This window comes from Microchirus variegatus, assembly GCF_963457635.1.
Source record: "Microchirus variegatus genome assembly, chromosome: 4".
NCBI classification, from domain to species: Eukaryota; Metazoa; Chordata; class Actinopteri; order Pleuronectiformes; family Soleidae; genus Microchirus; species Microchirus variegatus.
This window is the reverse complement of record NC_139805.1, coordinates 11,179,546-11,197,491: the sequence shown is the minus strand read 5'-3', so window position 1 is coordinate 11,197,491 and position 17,946 is coordinate 11,179,546. Positions and strand designations below refer to the sequence as shown.

General features: G+C 41.2%; 1 protein-coding gene across 1 annotated transcript in view; it reads right to left on the bottom strand.

Moving 5' to 3' along the window:
- Nucleotides 1-2,742: 2,742 nt before the first annotated feature.
- ptprsa (protein tyrosine phosphatase receptor type Sa) overlaps nucleotides 2,743-17,946 on the bottom strand; it is a 115,666-nt gene continuing 100,462 nt past the window's right edge. Inside the window, exons 28-35 of the mRNA XM_083888060.1 lie at nucleotides 16,511-16,665; nucleotides 15,378-15,663; nucleotides 11,344-11,522; nucleotides 10,899-11,025; nucleotides 10,652-10,777; nucleotides 6,962-7,116; nucleotides 3,069-3,204; nucleotides 2,743-2,870 (exon numbers count right to left, since the gene is read on the bottom strand). Coding sequence (XP_083744186.1) covers nucleotides 2,802-2,870; nucleotides 3,069-3,204; nucleotides 6,962-7,116; nucleotides 10,652-10,777; nucleotides 10,899-11,025; nucleotides 11,344-11,522; nucleotides 15,378-15,663; nucleotides 16,511-16,665 — 1,233 coding nt within the window. The 3' untranslated portion in view covers nucleotides 2,743-2,801. The remainder of the gene's footprint in view (nucleotides 2,871-3,068; nucleotides 3,205-6,961; nucleotides 7,117-10,651; nucleotides 10,778-10,898; nucleotides 11,026-11,343; nucleotides 11,523-15,377; nucleotides 15,664-16,510; nucleotides 16,666-17,946) is intronic.

Genomic DNA, 17,946 nt, shown 5'->3' with positions numbered 1-17,946 from the left:
CTTTAAAAGCTGCGAGGGTCATAGTCTGCATGTGATCACTCAAGGTGCAGTACGGTTAAAAAAATGGTCAGTTATGAAATGTATGACTGATAATGTATAACTGCTGGAGATCAGTTTATGAAAAGTCAAAAAAACAATACTAATGCCTACAAGCTAATGATAATAAAGAATCTCAACAAGGTTTAAAAATGTCATCTCCTCATCGGCACATGAGATCTACCTGAGGGTAGAAGAAATTTACAAGGTTTATAACGAGGATTACAAAAAATAAACTCACAAACTAAAGAAAATAACAAAAAAAAAAACATTCTATTTTTAAACATGAGCACTGGCTGGTATAAAAAGAAAGATGATGAGGATAAAACTTGAATTATACTAAGTGTTTGGATATATTTTATATTCTGCTTTTAAATATATATGCATGTGTGAGTGCACATTTATATATCTATGCATACGGCGATGCATACATACAGTACATATATGTGCACACGGACACACGCAGACACGTTATACTTAACATTTCTACAGTGAAAAAATAGAATGTCTTTTAACGTAATATGAACAAATAAGCATTTCTCTTTTCCTGCTAAATTTTAAAAAAATGCGATATAACGTCTCTGTTAAAAAACTAAATGAAAAAGAAAATAAAAGGTCAATTATGTAATGTAAATTAAGTTGTCATAATACAACATTAATGTTTAATAATGTTACAGTAACAATAAGGCTTTTTTGGAAATAAGAAAAGATTACACACAGTTCTGTCCATTGCTCTGGTTTTTGTGCAAACCCACTGGAAACCTTTCACAGAATCCGCACACGTCTTTAAACCAAAGCACTGATTCCAAAATAAAAACTTTTTTTTTTTTTCTTTTTAAATTCAGACATATCCTGTAGTGCGTCAACCTGCAGTTGTTTGGGGGGGGGGAGTATTTGTTTCAAGTTTGTTATGTTTTTTTTTTTACTTAGGGATGTGCAAGTAAAAGTAATCTGTACCAAAGAGTTTCATTATCACATCATGGCATTGAGATCCAACATGGCTGCCTGGTATGACTGTGTCACCCACAGAGACATCAACCTAAAAAACAGAGGACAAAAACTAAAGCATCTACTTTGTTTCTCCAACTGTTACCAAACAAATACGTTAGAACTAAAGGCCAATTTTCTTAATCACATGAAATGTAAAGCTTTGTAACTGCAACAGGCTTTTGCCACTCTTCAGTGTCTTTTACAATGAAATAGATGATTATAGAGGAGGCTGGAAAAAAAAAGAAAAAAAGGAGGGTTGGAAAAGACCGGTGGACAATGATGGCATGATTTGATGCATTTGTAGTCATGTCCATCTGGTGGTGAGCAGGGTTTAGCAGAGCTGGCGTCTTTTTTCCTTCCGTCATTTTCCTCACCCTCGAGAGTCACATGTACAGCATACACAAGAGAAGCAGCATGTTTGGTTTTTGACAGTAAAGAAAACAAAAGAATTCCTCATGGGACAAAAAAGTTCTGAACAATGATGAGCATTGGTCACTGTACACAAGGAAGGCTCCGAGTATTCAGCAATCCTTGTTTGGTTGTTCCATTTCTTCCAAGGCTTTTCGTCCACCAGGTTTTCTCTCACTCATTACGGTGGTTGTTTAAGCCCCATGATGCAATGGTGCCAGAGAGAAAAAAAAAAAAAAAAATCATGGGACACGGTTGCCATTTCTTACACGATGACTCGATCACAACTTCTTGCAAAAGGCCAGATTTTTCTCCCAAATTCTCTGGTGAGTTTTACTCGTACATAATGTTTCACTATGGTACAACATCGCTGTGGCTTCCTTTGTAGCTTGAGATACTGATTCTGCTCACAATTCCGTTCACAATTCATGGCAATAACTAATCTTAAGATATGTGTTGCCGCTTCCTTCCCAGCAACTACTAAGAGTGCCTCCTCCAGACGTCTTGCTGCTTGGGAACAGATGGCTATGTGATGTAGACTTTCAGTAGTTGAGTCTCTTTCCACACGTGCTACGCATATCATTAGTGGAACAGTATAAAACTTTCAGATTTAGTCGATGCCAGATGGGAGCATTCTCAAGCTAGTTTTGTTTTGTTTTTTTCTTGTCCTGTCCTTGATTTTGGGTGACCAGAGTTTGGGGAGAGGCGTTTGTGTTCACCAAGCAAACCATCATTTGGTAATTTCTCTGGGTATCAGTCACAAAATATGTTGGTAGAAATACTTTGAACTCCTTTTACATCCAGTCTTATATAAAAAAAAAAAAAATACACGAGAAAGTCACCCCATCTTGGCTGCATCCATTTGCCTCTCATTGGTTTTTTTTCCCCCATTGCCTTCTCCTTCATCATCTGTTGCTTGTTACCATTGTATCACTTAGATATTTTTGAAGAAGAGAAATGTCCACGAATGTTTACAGTGTCCTCCACATTGAAACACTTGAGGTAAGGTAAGCAGTCTGACACTTTGATCGGTTCCCGCCCCACAGCTTGAGCCACAGCTTCTGGTTCCTCTCCTGATGAGGACGTTCTTTTTCTTGATGATGGGAAATTTTCCTCGTTTCCTCATGAAGGGTCTTTTTTTTTGTATCGAATTGGAATTAAAATCTATCCTATATATTTGGGGCGTGGTGTACGATCGGATCCGGTTGGTGAGGGAATGAGCAGTGGTGTTATCATTGTCTGCTGTCGTCGTCGTCGTTTTTCAAATTGCAAAAGTTACTATGGCTCAGGAGACTGTTGGCAGGGGGTGGGGGGAACAGGGGGGGAAACGGGGGGGCGACGAGATTCTGGGGATAAGAGATGGCTTTTTACGTTGCATAGTGATCAAAGCTTCCTAAATACTCCAGAGCCGCGTGATAGCAAAATTGGTACTCATCCTGCAGGGGAGAGAATGGACAAAAATGTGTTAGAATGACTCTCCGTTTAAAGAGTTTGTGGAATTTATTAAAAAACAAATGACAGTACCTCAGATCAAATGATATTCACAGATGCAAAGATCTAACTGCTAGGTACAACATTCACTACACAAATGTAACTTAATATAGAAGTGATTTTGTGTCTGTGTGACTTCTGACCTCTGTCTGGACCATGGCTGGCCTCTGTGTTCGGAGCATCTTCACAGTCTGGAAGATATCAACCACACCTTCATAGCGCATTCTCTCCAGGACGATACTGAGGGTGATGAAGACTCCAGTCCTGCCGACGCCAGCACTAGAAAGACAGAATCCTAAATTGAGCATGTCTCGTTGGTATACAATGTCTATATAGTGTCTCCCACCACCAATATTGTTCTGTTTTTCTCACCAGTCACCAACCAGCAACTTCCCACACAGGCAGAAAGAAGACTGAATCGGTTTAAAATGTGAATAGAAACTGGTTACAATGGTGTGGACAGAGTCTGCATGTGAAAACTCTGTGAATCCACTTTAAAATGCACCCACATTCTCACACACAGACACTCTACATATTGTGCACACAAACACCCAAGCAAACATTTTGTTTCATTAAGCCCCACCTCCCATGTGTTTAAAAAAAAAAAAAAAAAAACTCAGCCTGCTGCTACTCACCAGAAATAGTCTGAGTCTTAACTTTGATCCTGAAATACTTGAGAGCTGCCTTCCTAAGCTGCTTTGCTGGGAAATGATTTCCACTTCAGCAATGGAACAATAATTGATATGACAACAGATTTATTTAGGCTTCTTGCAGCCTCTGACGCTGTGCTGAATGAAGAGTGAAAGTGATGGCTGCTCGCCGAGACTGTTGAGTTCACGCGCGAGCGTGCCTACAAGTGTGAGAGTGTGTGTGGAGGACAAAAGATTTCCTTTATCGCTGGAAAATAAATTAAATGACATCAAATACAATGTTGGTGAGTCTAATCATGCAGAACATACAATCAACCCAGATACACATTCTGAACACCCACAAGACCACCCACAATCAACCCCCCCCCCCCCATGTAGCCGTATCTCTCAGCCCACCCAAAGCCTCTTCCTGAGAGTCGGTCACAGCTTGTCACTTAAACTCCCTCAGAGCTCCCAGCTCTCTCTATCTGTATTTTCTTTCTTTCTCTCTCTCTCTCTCTCTGCAAGAAGATAGACTCTCCAAGTCTGAAGGCTTGCCGGGCTGCTGCTGCCGACTGAGAGGATTTGGTGTCCCCATTCACAGGACGTAATCAGGCAATTAATGACATAAAACATGTGGGTCTATTAGATAGTGGCTGAGGTGGAGAGTGGAGGAGGAGGAGGAAGAAAAGAGGGTGGGCATAGAAGAAAAGAGGGCTGAGAGGATGATGGATAAAAAGCTGTAGAGGAAAAGAGGCAGAAGTGGAGAGAGAGAGAGAGAGAGAGAGAGAGAGAAAGGTTTATGAAATAGACAGATGGATGACAGATGGGAAAGGCTTGACAGAAGACGAAAGAGTAAGAGAAAAGGAAGACATAAGCTCTCAACTCGTAGATGACAAAGTCTGGAGGAGGAAGGAAGAACGAGAAGGAGGAGGAGAGGGAGGAGTGGGAGGTGACTCGGATTCTGCAGTTACAGACAAATTGAAACCAACATAAAAAGTAAACCATTGAAAATGACAGATGACTTTCTAACACAGGTTTTAGTGATCAATTTTAAAGATCAACCTATGTTTTTGGCTAATGAATTTTAATGAATCTGAATGTCATTTTGATTTATTGTTTTAATGCCCCCTTTTGTTCATTATTTCAGGACTGCTAAACCAGACTAATAAGAAATGGAGGGCGCCCAATATGGATTCATCTATGGCCAATGCCGATGTTAAGAAATCAGGGCAGCAAATGGCAGAAATATGACGCTGATTATTGTTGGCAGATACGTTTGGCCGATTTTCTTTTTTCTTTTCCCAACCACCTAACAAAATAAAGTAGGTTTATCTTACGATCAGCTTCTACCAATATGCCTTCTTTTGGCATGATTACATCACATGGTAATCAAAAAGTTTTTTTTTAGTTTTGTTCTTAGACTTGTCCCTCTCCAGGGGTCACCACAGAGGATGAATTGCAAATTTGATTTGGTTGAGATTTCACACCTGGTTCCTGAGGCAACCTTCTCATTTATCCGTGCATGGGACTGGTACAAGGTGGCCCACTGTGGCTGGGGTCAATTTAGAGGGTCCAATTAACATTGAGAAATGGGGATTGGGTACCTTGCTCAGGGGTACCACAGCCCTTGACCTGGCGGGGACTGGAACCAGCAACAAGACAAGGCCAAGTTCCCTTTCTGCTTGGCTATTGACTGCCCACATAGTAATTTTGAGAACAAAATGTGTACACTTACATAAGTGAATTCATCAGCCAAGTGGTTAAATAATAATTGGCTGATGCCAATTTTGTAAAAAAAAAAAAAAAGATTGTAAAAATCATCCTGACTGTCTCCCTCCTGTTTTTTTCACTCTCACTGATTTGGTTTCCTCTTCCTTCTGAGACAAGTTGCACCAGGTTCAACCATTACTCTAAACTGGGTCAGGTATGACAACAGCATGGCAGTGGTAGTGTATTTCTCCAATGAACAAACATTTGCATTTAGCATTTACGGTGTCTATTGATGTGTCACACATCATATTCCGTTGCTCTGACTTGGTGAAGATCTATCCCAGTATTTCTCAGTCCCACTGCCCTGCATGTTTTAGATGCTGCCCTGCTCCAAAACACCTTCAAATTCGAATGAATGTGTCATTATCAGGCCTTTGCAGAGCTTGATGAAGAGCTGACCATTTGAATCAGGTGTGTTGGAGCAGCGAAACATGTATAACAGGGGTATTTTGGCATGTGACCACTGATAAAAACCCAAAAATGAGTGGTGAGGTTAAAGAACAATTTGCTAATGCCAGTTGGTCTGGTGATGCCAGGCTATTCTTCACTTTAAGTCACATCTCTTGACCTCGAATAATGGCCTCATAGAAAGGAGGAATAACTCAATCTTATTGGAGCTTCCCCGACACGTCTTTAAACTCCCAGAGGGCCATTTGATGGCTGGTGACATCATTGCTCTTTAATACAGGAGAGGTGGTGTCATGTTTGATGATGTAATGGCGCCTATGGGATAGAAATGTGGGGGGAAAAGTGGCTTTGTTGTTAAAGGAAAAACATGTTTGTGAGACACAGTAAATTATTCACTGTGTGAGCACCTTTTGCTTGTTAACACAGTCACGCTCAAAGGTGCAATCGCATTTTTAGAGGTTTTTCCTCAGTGCTAATCAAACCATGATAATGATATATGCGGGATCACATACAGGTAAGTGTCTTCTTTTTTTTTTTTTGGATGTGCAGCTGAAACAACGGAGCCATGAATGATGTCCACTGTGTGGCTACAAAAGGTAACAACTCATTCAGATGGATCTCACTCAAGGTCTGTCCATGAATAATTACCCAAGGTCTTTAGTGGCTACCACTGCCAAATATCAGTTTCTACTTGAGTCCAGCATGTCGAGTTAATGAAGGTTACCTTGGAAGCTACACCCACGGTGATAAAAATGCATCACAGAGCGATCATAAAAATCAAAAAGAATGACTGTATCAGTTCATGTGCCTCCTCTCTGCAAATGCCAAGCTGCATCTCAGCTTTATCAATTATGAAGGAGATGGGTCTGTGGAGATACAGAGGGAGTGTGCCTCGGTGGCAAAAAGGAGAGGAGGGATCATTTCTGATAATGCTGTTAGAGATGCACCACAGGAGGAGCTGTGCCTCAAAACAATAACCACCTTAGAGGAGATATAATCTCATCTTGACACTTAAAGCCTTATATCTCTTTCAGAAGGAAAGTGTGTCTTTAGAGTGCAGTTTGGGGTGAAACACCAGGCAGTCACTTTTAATACATCACGTCCCTCTCGTTCAAGGCGTCGTTTATTAAAATACGCGTACGTGATGTGTTTAGGTGGATTTTGGACCTTGGTTATTTAATTGCAGCAAAGAAAACATGGTGCAAAATGACATTAGGATGCCTTACCTGCAGTGAACAGAGATTGGTCCATCTTGTCCAAACTGCTCCTTGGTTTTATGGACCTGGCCAATAAAATCAATGAATCCCTCTCCAGATTTGGGCACGCCTTGCTCTGGCCAGTCAGTAAACTGGAACTGCCTTACTGTCCTGGACTGGCCGTCCTGCAAACACAGAGGCGAAGATGTTGAGAACAAAGGATAGAGACAGTAGCTTGGTTAAGAGGTGGAAAACTATGAGCAAAACAAAGCATCATCTGTCTGTTTGGGGTTTCACTTCCACCAAAGCTGTCCACACTGTTAACAAAGCAACATAAATAAGATCTTTAAGGGACTAAAACATTATTAATTGTTCATCAACCTGCTGGTGCTTTGTCTGCCCGATGTCAATAGGATAGATACACAGACTAATATAACACATGTCCCCACTGAAGGACAGTGTGTCCTTCACTCTCACACCCCAATCCTCTACCGAGTGTCTCTATTTTCAATCCTGTCATTTATTTAGTGTGTGCGCGCTTGTTTGTGTGTGTGTGCGTGGCATGGGCAGGTCCTACTTAAACCTAATCAATAGTGTATCTGCCATGAAAAGCGTCTTCTCCAGGACACCATGTTGAATAGGATAATCCTGCCACGCGATCAATAACGCGACCTGATGGATGAGCAGCGCAAGGGAGGCGAAGAAGTGAGAACGGAGGACACATGAAGCAGGAGGCAGGATAAGACGACACAAACTCAAAGGAAAACCTCTCACACTTTGAAATGCCTGCTACACAAAATGTCAGTAACAATTTAATTTCACATTGATTCTCATAATCTTGTAGAAGAGGTGGGAGCTTTAAGATTACTGAACTTGCTTCCACATTTTTTCCACAACTGGGTGGAATCACAGCAGGTCGGGGGTGTATGAGTGGATTTTCCGAGTGCAAAAAAAAAAAACGGCACTGTCGACGCTTATGTCTCGTTTGAGAGCACATTTCTCATGAAAGTGAGCCATGAGGAGCATTTCTGCATTTTGAGACTGGCTGTCCGCTCAATACCAACAGTAATGAAGAGAGCCAGGTGTTCATTTCTCCAGATGACTCTCATCTCAGACTTCAGTTAAGACACCAAAGTGTCATTCTTACACATTCACTTCCCATTTCATCATACAGCACAGGCACAATTAAATGACGACTTGGTTGGTAAGTTACTTGTGAGTAGGGAGTAGCTGATAATGATTTGGAAAAAAAATAAAAAATATGTACAAAGTGACTGGTTAAGAATGACTGGAAACTGTGCATTGTATAAAGGGCTAGATGCAAGCAACCGTTCCTAATTCTAGTTTGTCTCTGCAATTGGATTATTTCAAACGTCGAGCAAATGGAAGAGCTATTCTGCACTTAAGAATTAATCATGCTACTGATTATCACAGACTGCCCACTGCGACTGAGTAAACACCGCTAATATTGTTCCATTGTGGCCGGTCCTCACACATTTGGTAATTAGTGATAAATACACGTAATGTCCTCACTCCTTTAATAGGGCAGTGGTAATGGTAATGCATCAATTATACTGTATAACGTATTAAAACTGAAAACATACTTCAGGCATCGTCTCTGTTGTGGCTTATCAAAAATAACACTCATCATACTGAGACAGGTAGTAGTATTTGTATTCATGTAAACAAACACCTACGGGTCTGTATCCATCATGGATGAAGGCTGGGTTGTCATGGTGGCAGCGCTACATTAACGTTCATTCATTGCCATGAGCTAACCATCCCCCCTTCTACCGCTAACAGGCCAAATGCAGATAGTGACTAAAGACTGAATGTTACAGCATGGCGCTATTATATTTTTTATATATATACTGAGTATAATCTGTCGATGATATGAATCTGCATCGCTGCAGCCAAGACGTATTCTTGCACTTTTATTTTATTTGACAAATACAGTGATTTGGATTGCAGTAAATTAAGCTCTTTTTGTACAACATATCACGTCTCTTCCCTTACTTCGTAACGCTTTGCATATTTTCTTTCTTTCTTTGCCTTTGTTTTTCATCTGAAAAACATTGCGCCTCAGCAGGGAGATTAAAAATGAAAGAGGGGCAAAGGCAACAAAACAATAAACCAGGCACACTAGAGAAAGAGGGAAAGAAGGAAAAAAAAGAAAAAGGGAAGAGAAGGAAAATTTAACACACAACCTGAGGGCCCACGCAGCGTGTCAAATTGTGTGATTAAATACGTGACTGGCTCAATAGATGCGAGTGTTGAGGCGTGGAGTCTGTGCTATAACTGTGCAGAGTCAGGCGACACGCACACATGCATGAATGAATGCAAGTGCGCGCAACACAACATGCATATACATCGAGTCGACTGTGTGACACGTGGGGTAAAACCTAGTTTACACATCCCCTCACATGCATACATCAGCCGCAAAATGGGTTTAAAACCTACACATCTATACACACATGCATATACTAATATAAACATTGACATGACTCGGCTTGGCACAACTTGGTTTGGTATCAGGAACCTCGTTTTCCATTACTATAGTACCTCCTCAATGTGGACGGGGGTCGTCATAGCATGGCTGCACGAAACTGCTGTGACAACATTTCATATGTGACACAAGCACAGTGTTTTCGGTGTACTGAATCATTGGAATCAGCTAATTTAAAAGATTAGGACAGTACGTCTTGCAAGAACGAAGCACAGACTCCGTTTGACACAATCACTAAAATAAAGAACGACTGAATGGGTCGTGATTCGGTTCATGGTTTTGACCGAGACTCCACTGTTAAATATTGAGATTTTACGGCTGCCCTTGCTAAATGTTGAAGATAAACGCATGTTTTCAGGATTAATCCTGTGTTGAACGTTGCCCTCATAGTAGAGTCGATCTGAGTCGTGCTCGAAGTGTAGAGTGGAAAAGCTATTACTAGACTTCTACTTTTACTCATTAAGCACGCAGCGTTTTCATGGTGTGTATACTGTGTTATTATTGTCTCTCCGCTTCGCTTTCTTGGCACTGATATGATCCGACGATCAGTCTGCTTGCCACAATCGTGTGCCTTGATGAGTCAGTTTCCGCACAGTGCACTGGCCAAACATGCAAGATTATTATTTGTCCTTGTGTGTTACAGCATTAAAAACCGATGTAAAAAGGGAGAAATGTGTCTCTTCGCATGCAAATAGTCTTTCAGAAAGACTTTTTGCTCATAATGCACTAGGTTATGAATGTGTGTTTGTATGTGTTGGATGATGTCATTATAGCTTTATATCCGACTTCCATAGAGTGGATTGTGTGTGTCTTGTGTTTTGATACGAGTATGTGTGTATATATATATTTCTGTGGAAGTTGTTTTTCTTTCATATCAACAGTGTAACTTGCTCACGGGCTGCCACACCGTCTGGGGAATTGGTTGAATATGTTCGCCTGTCTGGCAAAAAGAAGGATGCAGTTTTTAAGTTTTGAGTGTTTTCCCTGCGCTGTTTCTGCTGCTACTTAAAAATTGTTCAAGCCTAATTGGGCAAAAACAGAAATCCTGGGATTCTGGGAATCTGTAAAATCACTCTTTTATATTTAGAATCTGACGGACTGAAGTCAAAACAGTGCAGATAACAATTTTTAAATTTCATTACTGTTTACCGGTACCAGACAGCCAAAAGGTGGCAATAAAACACTCGCAGCAGGCATCTCAAAATATCTCTTACCCTGGCATCTGTAACCTTGAACTCTCGGAGGATGTACTGGGGCATGTTGTACTCTGCCATGGGATCCACTACAAAGTACTGATACCTGGCAGACCGCTCCGCAGGCCAATACTGGTGACATTTTTCCTGTTTGAGCAAAAGAAGGAGATATAATGTGGAATTACTACTTTATTAATCATTTACTCACCAATTCCAATCATTTTATTTTGACTTCCTTTGTATCTTTATGTATGTGTTTAAGTCTTACCCGTCCCATCTCTCTCAGTTTGGTCAACATGACTACAATGGTCGAGTTGTTCTCCCAGAGCATTCTCCAGAAGTCTTCTGTGGTCTCTGCCAGAGGTCCCTGTGTGGCGATGTAGGCTTTCTGTTGCCTGCATACACAGTGGAATCACATCAAAAACCCTGTTTGGCTTGCATGATTAAACAAAACCATTTTAACACCACCGATGCCAAAAAAAAAAACGTTAAAAGTTTGCAGACGTGCTGAAAGTCGCTCTCCCATTCCCTCCTCCCACAAAGCTGTTTCCCATTTTAAAAAGAGAGAATGAGAAGCGTTCCATTGCCACGCTCAGGAGCTAGAAGTTCAACCACAGTTCTAAATTTGAAAATGTATAGCAGTTGGAGTGTGAATCACTTTTACATAAAAAGCAAACAGCAAAAATCACCTTGTGTTGGTGTATTCTTCTTACCTGTATCCATCAATGAAACTCGAATTGATGTAGTCAGATCCTTCCAGGCCTCTGATTGGCTGCAGGCAGACACGCGTGGTCTCGTAGGGCATGATGTTGACCAGCCGATTCTTGAACTTGTTGCAGGGAAGGTTGGCACTGATGAAGCGTGACGTGTGGGCTTTGGAGTTGGCCAAACGCTGAGGGGGGGAAAGGCAGAGAGATTAATGGATGCAAGGTAGGAGGGAGGGGAAGAATGGCACAGAAAAGGGATTTTTTTTTCTTTTTTTTTTTACAAACTAAAGTTTTGAAATAAAAGGAGGATAAAGAAAGATGACAAGAAGACAAGCACCAAGTACATAGGTGAGGGGAACAAGAAAGGAATTGACGATGGTAGTTCCAAACAGGAATGAAAATGAGGAGAAACAATGAGAAAACAGAAGAGGATGACCAAAAGAGGAAAGGAGGAGGGAGGCAGGGCGGGTGCAAGATAGATAGATAGATTAAGAGAGGAGACTGTCAGTGACAGAAAGTAATAAAGTGCACCCAATCTTATCTGATCTTTCACACAGGTTTAGCGATGATGCCAAGACTTCAAAGGGACAATACATATCAAGAATATTTATCGGGTATTAACTCAATAACTTTATCTCTTTTTGCTACTTGTGGGGTCCTGCAGGGTCAGAAGCAATGATGGAAAATGTGCCGCACACTCCGGATAACAAGCTTCTGGATTACGACTGAGCAAAACAGAAAACTTGCTTAAAAGTGGGTCACCAGAGCCTTTGATAATAGCAGTGTGCATGGAACACAGACTCACTCAGAGATGTTCAGAAAGACAAACGTACACACACACACACACACACACACACATAGCGCATAATAATCAAAATGAAAAGCTGTACTGCTGGATCATCTCATCATTGTCAGTGGGAGTTTGTGGGTCAGCAAGTCTTACAATCTGTTGGCTTCAATGCCTCAACAAAGACGTTTGTATGTGTGTGTGTGTGTGTGTGTAGGCTTGCTTGTTAGCATTTGCCGGCAAATGGAAAACACCCAGGTCTGACCATCAAGGACTCTTTCTGACTGAGAAAACCATGATGCACTGACACTTGATACATCGCGAAAGGCAAGAGAGCGCAAGATGAGCGGCCAATTACGCAAGGAATGAATTGTGTGGGAATGAGAGTTTTATTTCCTGAAACTTCTCGTCTCTCAACAGTTGTCAAAAGCCCTTCACCTTGCACCTCCACGATCTCCTATTCCCCATTAGTCTAATCTCAATCTCTGGCTACTTGGCGCCTACCAAGCCCGTGTCATCGTCCTCCTCTTTCTTCCTCCCTTGCCACCGTCCTCCCTTTGATCCGTGTTATACAACAGTGCCTGGAAAGGCTTGAGCTGGCCTGGCACTGCTAAAGAGGCCCTGAGCTCCACCACCAAACACCACAGAAGGTTCACAGAACAAAGCAAATCCAAGCAACCCGTCATCCAGAGGCACCGACAGTATCTCTGCTCACGCCTGCTGCCACTTTCTTCCCATTTATATTAAACCGTATTATCTCTTCAGCTGGAAGATGCATCACATACTTTAGTTGTGTTCCACCACAGCGAAGATTATCATTTACGGCGCTGTAGTCAGGAACAATGGCTTAACAGCAGGAGATGCCAACTTAGTGGAAAGACACAGGAACAAAAATGTGTTTATCTTGTATGCCTCGACTTTCAAACTAACTGCATCAATACATCATTAAACAAATATTTGAAATCACATCATTATTCATAGTTTTCGCAGAAGGCATTGTGTTGTCAGCATCACATAATATTTGACTTAATTAATCATGTTTTTTTAAGGCTGTTATTTAACAGAATGGCTTGAAAACTTCCTAAAACTAAAGAATTATTCATCCTATAACTCTGTAAACCAGTCACAAATGTTTAGTTCATTGTTCATTTGTCAATTAATAGATTACCGAATTAATCGTCAACTATTTTGACGATCGAGTCATTGGTCTGAGTGTTTTTTTCAGATTCTTCAGCTACATAAATGTGCTCAGTGTAACAAAGAAATCATTAAAACTGAATCATTCTGGTTGGTGTTCAAAACACGACATTTGAGAAAATCATTTCCAGGTTTGAAGAACACTACTGAACATTTTATGGACTGAACGATTACTCGAGAAAATAATCAATTATAAAAATGAGTTGCAGCCCTATTGTTGGTTGGTTTCATGCATGAATAAGAAAAACACTTGTCTGACTCCAGGTCCGTCTCGTTCTTCTTGGTTCACACTGCAAGTATGAATCCCTCGAGTCACAACTTAACTCACGATGAGACCGTTTCCAACCTGCAGACAATGGTGTCCCACCACCATTCCTATCACGCTGCATTCTGTCCAGTCACTTACTTTGTGCCAAGTTAGCATACAGTCGTTCCTTTGTTCATTAGCCAAACATTCCTCCCTCTACTTGCCCTGCCATCCACCTTCATTTGTCATCATCAAGTATTAATTACTGAGCTCCCCCCTCTTCACAGACACCTCTCTTCTCTATCCTGACTGTAGTGTGGACATTATTAATTCCTGATTGACTCCTGGCGCCAGCTCAGCACTATCCCCGTTACAGATGGCCGTGGTGATTTCATCACCATTGTGCTCCAGTGAGGAGGGGGGAGGGGGGGAGTCAAACACACCAGCACAGTTATTGTTTCTCGTTGGGAGTTGATGAATGACGAAGGGAAGATGACCGATGATACGAGTGTGAGCGTGTCTGCGATCCAAGGTCACCAGATAGTGATGCACAGCGGCCCGAGGTAAGTTTAGAAACTTGATGATTCTTGAGATCTTTAATGGAGATCTATGTAAACACGTCATCAGATTGTCTGCTCTGTCGTGAATCTCTCTTAAAATCATCAATTCACTCTCTCTCTCTCTCTCAAACCTACACTGCAGGTCTGTGCTGCAGCCAAACATCCTTTGTCTTACGGCATGGAAGATTTTGCAAATTCTCAAAAAACAACTCCACCAAAGCAGTGGGCATTTCATTTTAGTGGCTTAATAAATTGTGTGAAAGTGGAAGAGATTAAATTACTGAAGTAAGCCTTTGCTTTTTGGTCCATCTTAGATCCAGCATATAAACAGACAAACAGCTGCCTTTTAATAAAGGCAGGTTTAATCTTTATTCTACTTACCTTGGGTTGAAAGGTAGTACACCTTTATCTAAAATGCTGAACTCTGTGTGTTCATTTAGTGTTTCCATTATGTGTTTATGAGCAACAAACTGAAAGAGACACCTGAGCTGCCTCCTGCCTCATACAAATTCAGTCTGTTTGGTTAGGTCTAAGGAGTTTCTTTAAATCACATCGTAACTCCGATAACATTCCGATCTCACTTTCTTCAACCACCTTCCATAATCATCTATTTTGCATCTTCCTCTGTCCCCTCATTATGCTTCATAGTTTGTTGCCAGAAACATTTCCTGGTCAAGAGCTATGAAATGCATGATTACAAATTAAAAAAAAAAGAAGTAATTACCGCATCTCACCGTTAAATACTCTACAACTAGATAATGACGGTAGAAAATACGTTAAAGGCAAATTAATTAAGTGTGCTAATTCATATTAATTTAAAAAAAGGTTTATAGCTGCTTAACGGGAGGTGAAATAACCCTTAGAACCTAGCATTTATGCCTTAATTATTTATTTATGGTTAATCTAATCTGATCCGATCTAATTAGCATGTTGTTTTTAAACATCCGCTGCTTCAGATGAGTTCAGTCCGTCAGGTACGCTTTCGGAGAGCTGTCATTTCCAGTTTTAATGAATGCCTTTATCAGTCAAAACACAAAATGGGGTCATCTACAAAGTACCACAGGCGAGTGAGTTCTATAATTTACACGTGAGACCGCAGAAGAACACACAAACACTAAGTTCCTTTCAAACACTTTGTCACACACTGTCAGGGTTTATTAACAAAAGGAAGAAGCAGGACTTAAACTCTGCCCAAAGCCCTGTCATATGAATTATAACAATGTACCCGTTTATTTATATATTTGTTTACCTTAAACTCCAGCTCCATGCCAGTGACGTGCTCGCCACTCTCCACCTGGGCCAGCTTCTGGATGTAGGAGTAGAGGCTCCGAGCCGCGACCTCAGTGTTGCCGCAGGCCACTGCCTCCAGCAACGCGTCGTGAATGAAGCTGTACTGGTCCTCCGTCTGCACCATGTAGTTCCGCTGCGACCGCATCAGCGTCACGTGGCCGTAAATGTCCACCGTCTTCTCGTGCTTGATGCGCTCAAGCATGGCATCGATGACGATGAAGCAGCCCGTCCGCCCGACACCCGCACTATAGGAGGATTAAGAAAGAACATGATGCGTTTTCGTCATTGTTCTTATTTCTAGGTTGTTTTCATTGTGCTGCTGCAAGGAATAATTGTTGGCCAAATATTAAGCCCTTATCAAATTTATGTTGTAGGGCTTTACATTTAATTCACAGTTCCCCTGCTAAAATATTTAAGCACAAGTTGATTATGTATGTCCAGTAATGCTTGTAAATTTGTTGTGGCATTATGGTTTAAATAATTGAGTAGGCGAGCACAACAGAGAGATATACTGATCGCTCGAGTGAGAATAGAGAACAAACACAGAAAGATGCATAAAGAAACAGGACAGAGAGAAGAGAGAGTGAGCTTTTATTCTGCAGTGCTTTGCGCTCACGTGTCTCCTTATCCCGGAAAAATGGAAGGTTTCAATTTGAATAAGCCATTTTAGAAAATATCACTTGTAAAAAGAGGAGGCGTTGAAGAGCAAAGAGGGAAACGGCGGGGGGAAAGAAAGGGAAGGGATTACCGAGAGATATTTTATGAAGGGGGTTAAAGAGGCAGGTGGAGGGAACAGAAGAAGGAAAAAAAAGAAGAGTGCCTTTAAAGAGAATTAAGATGTGACCAGAGGAGACCAAAAAAATTAAAAAGATGGAGGTTGGGTGAGAGAAAGCGAGAGAGATGTGTTTGTATCGTGTGTGTGTGTTATGTAATGTATAATAGGAGATACACAGAAAAAGACCTCTACCATTCTGTTTGCTCATGAGTGTGTGTGTACACACGAGTTGAAACAAAAACGGATTACCATGGGGAAAATTATGTGAGAGCAAGAAACTGGGCAAAAACAGTTCCAAATTTAACATTTATAATCACCTGCAGTGGGCTATGATGGGTCCAGCATCAGGAGGGTTGCAGGTCTTCACTCTACGGAGGAAGGCCAGGAAAGGTGTCGGGTACTCTGGTACGCCATGGTCAGGCCACGCCGTGAACTGGAACTGACGAACCTCCCGCTTCTCGCTGGAGCCATTCTGGGGAAAACGAGATCGAGGGAAAGAGGAATGAATAGGACACAGTTGGGACTCATTTGTGTCACTGAATACAGCAGGTAACCTGCTATTCTCATTTACAGACACAATCACTTTCCAGCACTGCACTTAGTTATTTACACTACAGTTTGGGGTCACTTAGAAATGTCCTTATTTCTGAAGGAAAATCTTTTTTTTTTTTTTCAATGAAAATAACATTTAATGAATCAGAAATGCACTCTATTCGTTGTTAATGTGGTAAACGACTATTCTAGCTGAAAAAGTCTGATTTTTAATGGAATACGTACATAGGTGTATAGAGGCCCCATCTCCAGCAACCATCTCTCAAGTGTTCTCATGGTACATTATGTTTGCTAATCACGTTAGAAGGTTATTGGATCATTAGAAAACCCTTGAAAACCCTTGCGCAGTTATGTTAGCACAGCTGAAAACAGTTTTGCTGGTTCTTTGACGAAAGCAAAGTTTGAAGGGCAAAATTATTATTTTGAATAAAAATCATTATTTCTAATCTTGTCAATGTCTCGACTATATGTTCTATTCATTTTGCAACTCTTTTGATGAACAAAAGTGTTACTTTTAATGGAAAACAATTTTTTTTTTTATTGGTGACCCCAATCTTTTGAACGGTGGTAGTATGATTTAGGCAGTGACTGGGCTATTGTGACTCATAATTCCAGCCTCCTTACCCGGGAAGTCACACTGCTCTGCATTAAAAATAAATGCAGATTTGGTGCAGTATCGCTAAAGATAGGGTGTAGTTTTGCTTTGAGAAACACTTGCAGCTGATCAGATAGAAAGATAATTTCTATACAGCGCAGGTGCTTATATCTTCGTGTTCACACGCTCCTGCTGTTCCATGTCCTAAAGACGCATGCAGCAAACCCCCCTGCTCCCTCCAGCCGCTCTGAAGTCATACACAGCACTCAAAGCATCAGCCGTACAAGCTGAGATTCAGAGGACGGTTTTGAGGCGGAAGGGGAGGAAGAAAGGAAAAAAACGTTTCCTTGCATAAGTCGTTCCTCTCCTCTCAGAAGAAGCTCTAATGGAGGTAGTGTTTGCATTTCAATGCAGTGCTTCTGCTTCCCCAGCAGAAGGGAATGTTTTCCTTGCTGAATAAATGAATAAATGAGTGCGGTAATTAAAAGTAAACTGACCCACTTCTTCCCCCTCCCTTTGTTTTTTTCTTTTCTTTTTGGACATTGCCTGTTTTTGCTTGTGGGAGGTTGTGTGGACTATTGCGTGTTTCGGTTGCTTTCTTGAAAT